At 34.5% G+C, this 3,308-nt stretch overlaps 1 protein-coding gene across 1 annotated transcript in view; it reads left to right on the forward strand.

The window, feature by feature from the left end:
• Positions 1-3,308, forward strand: part of LOC107561184 (protein phosphatase 1 regulatory subunit 12A) — a 29,552-nt gene that overhangs the window by 21,701 nt on the left and 4,543 nt on the right. Inside the window, exons 14-21 of the mRNA XM_016245564.1 lie at positions 461-551; positions 1,194-1,313; positions 1,883-1,976; positions 2,067-2,137; positions 2,216-2,269; positions 2,737-2,759; positions 2,847-2,910; positions 3,007-3,111. Of these exons, the coding sequence (XP_016101050.1) occupies positions 461-551; positions 1,194-1,313; positions 1,883-1,976; positions 2,067-2,137; positions 2,216-2,269; positions 2,737-2,759; positions 2,847-2,910; positions 3,007-3,111 (622 nt within the window). The remainder of the gene's footprint in view (positions 1-460; positions 552-1,193; positions 1,314-1,882; positions 1,977-2,066; positions 2,138-2,215; positions 2,270-2,736; positions 2,760-2,846; positions 2,911-3,006; positions 3,112-3,308) is intronic.

Here is a 3,308-nt window from a genome sequence, read left to right on the forward strand (position 1 = left end):
ATTTTTTTTTCATTAAAAAAAAAAAAAAAAAAAATATATATATATATATAATGTGTTTTATTATATTAATATTTAGAATTTATTTTGTTTAATAGTAATTATATACAGATTTATTTCATTTTAATAAAAAGTTATTTATATTTAATTCAAATTTATAATACTACAATAATCAGTTTATATATATATATAATATAATAAAATAATATGTCATATATATTTATGATATTTAATTATCAGTTTATAATAATGATAATAGTTTTATATGTAACTGGTTTATTGTTGGTACTAGATGCTCTACCTAGCTTGACCAAAGTCCAACAGCTGGTTGTCCAAGTGATCAACTATCTAGACCAGTTTGGTGCGGCTGCAAGCTAGTTTTAGCTATGTTTTCATTGTTTTGATTGGCTAAAGCTTGCGTTTATGTGTGTGTGTGTGTGTGTGTGTGTGTGTGTGTGTGTAGGTCCTATCTGACTCCAGTGCGTGATGAGGAAGCAGAAGCTCAGAGAAAGGCCCGATCCAGACATGCTCGTCAGTCCAGACGCTCCACGCAGGTCAGTCTGGCCTCTTCAGTCCAGTGTCGTTATTGTCATTAACTACATTTAAAATTAAAACTATTTAAAATCATTTTCTTTGATTGAATAAAGCTGAAATAAAATCTAATTAAATAAATTAAAAAAAATTAAATATTGCTTTGCAGCTAACTGAAATAGAAATATTGAAAAAAAAGGCAAACTCCCATAATTATGAAAACAAATTTTTGTTGTATTTTATATAATTTATTTCTTAAACTATGTTTAAAAAATAATTATATAATAGTATATAAATAATGAAGTAACACTGCTTTTCACATTTGAGTGGAGAATTGAGCAGGATTGATCTGTTTGACAAGTAAATCAATCAAACACAACTCGGTTTGCTTTTATGTAACATTTATTGACGGGTAGATCTGAAATCAGTGCTATCACAATGATATCACAGCTGTTGGTGCTTTCTTCAGAAGTGCTGGGAAAAACAGGGTGATTTTTATGTGGAATATGCATTAAACAGTCAGTGGGCGGTCCGTCTAAGGCTGTATGACCTTTAACCCTGAACTCTGACTTTAACTCGGCACAAACGTGTGTGTAGAGTGGTTTTGCATTTGTGCACAGCTGGAGTCCAGACATCTCCGTGTGACCGCTGTGTTTGCTCTTCAGGGTGTTACTCTCACAGACCTGCAGGAAGCAGAGAAGACAATGAAGACGGAAAACAAGGGGAAGGAGAAGAAGAAAGAAGAGGAGGAGAAAGAAGGGAAGCAAAAGAAGGGAGAGGAAGGGGTGAGAAAGGCTGAGTTTAATCCAAATATCTGCATTTGTTCTGCAAACCAGTCAGAAATATTAAAGGTTAAAGGTCAAGTGTGTATTTTTTATTTTTTTTTGTACTTTCTAAAACTGAACAATGACTGAAGTAATGCCTGAAAAATAGCAGAGGAAGAGAATGCTTGGAAACAATGATTAGCAGTGTTTGCAAAGTCAAGAATCACTATTTTAATCAAACTATGCTACACCATAAGCACAAATAACACATTTCACCTGTGTGTTTGTATGTAAATATATGCATATATATATATATATATATATATTGTGTAATATATATATATATACAAAATGTATTAATGTTTACTTATATGCATAATTAAAAAAAAAATCATAATAAATTATAAATATGTATATTTATATATATTGTTTATTAATAATTAATGTTTTCTTATATGCAAAATAAATAATAATTATATATATAATATTTATTTGTATATTTATATAAATATTTATGCATACACAAAATATAACTATAGTTATTATTTACATATGTAAAGTAAATAATATATTTATTTATTTTTGCGCAGGAACTGAGCTGGCGGTCTCGTATCGCTAACCTGCAGAAGTCAGATTTGCTGGGACTCACGCACCCTCCTGGTGCTCCACGTCCTGACAGACAGGGTGACCTTTCACCTTTGACCCTTATCACTGGATTTCATAATACTACACTGATGTGTTTAGTCGTAACACGGTTTCTGCATTGTGTGTCAGATGCAGACAGTGAGGAGCGAGCGAGGGAGCGCAGGAGAGCCAGAGCTCGGAGGAGAGGGAAAAAAGGAGAGGTGAGGAAGACCAGGACATGTGATTGAAGCAGGAGCGCAGTAATACAGCCTGGATTTAAACCTTTACTGTGTTTTCAGAGCGATGACAACGACCCCAGTGGAGAGGAGAGTAGCGGTGGGCGGGACCCACAGGTCTGACCAATCAGCATGCACTTTTGAATTGATTGTCAGTGATAGGACTTAATGACGGGAAAAAAGTAAAGAAATGTATTTAATTCATATGATATTACTACATTTTAAATGTAAATGTATAGTAATATGTTTACATTAAATATTATTTAATGTAATTATAAATTTAATTATTTTAATTATATAATTTAATATTTTATATATATATATATGTGTGTGTGTGATAATTATGTATAATTTAGACTAGTTAGTATCCCTTATGTATTAATATATTCATATTATATTTCAAATATATAATATTATAATGCAATTTATTTTAAAGACGTATACTATTAATGTGTAAATGTATATTAAGTAATGTATTTAATTATTTGCATATAAGTTTAGTCTGATTAGTGTCATTTAAGTTTTTGCATGTGTTTAATGGTTTATTGCTGACATGTGAAATATTTTGTGTTTTCCTCATGCAGACAGACAGACACACGAGCAGCAGGTACGAGTCTGACCTTTGACCTTTCACGTTGATTGGTGATCTCAGCGTCCGTGTCCTCATTCTCTCTCGGTCTTTCCTTCCTCTCAGGTCTGATTCGGTCTTGAATGATTGTATTCTCACGAGAGGATCAGAGTCCAGGGACTTTAAGAAGGTCAGCGGGGGTGTGTGGCTCGGCTGCTTGTGTCAGCAGGAGGTTTGTGTGTGTTTAATGTCTGTATCCGTGTGTGTGTGTGTGTGTGTGTTTCAGTTGTTTGAGGAGATGTCCAGAGAGAACCGCCGTCTGCAGTCACAGTTATCAGACATGCAGAGAACCATTTCACTTACCCGGGTGGAGCTGGAAAAGGCCACACAGGTGCGCACACACACACACACACACACACCCACTCACTCGCACTCTCACACACACACTCACTCACACACACAGACACACTCTCACACGCACACACACAGACACACACACACACACAGACACACTCTCACACGCACACACACAGACACACACTCACTCGCACACACACACACACACACACACACACACTAGGTGGTGAA

This window comes from Sinocyclocheilus grahami, unplaced genomic scaffold, assembly GCF_001515645.1.
Source record: "Sinocyclocheilus grahami isolate Dianchi unplaced genomic scaffold, SAMN03320097.WGS_v1.1 scaffold759.1, whole genome shotgun sequence".
Taxonomy (NCBI): Eukaryota; Metazoa; Chordata; class Actinopteri; order Cypriniformes; family Cyprinidae; genus Sinocyclocheilus; species Sinocyclocheilus grahami.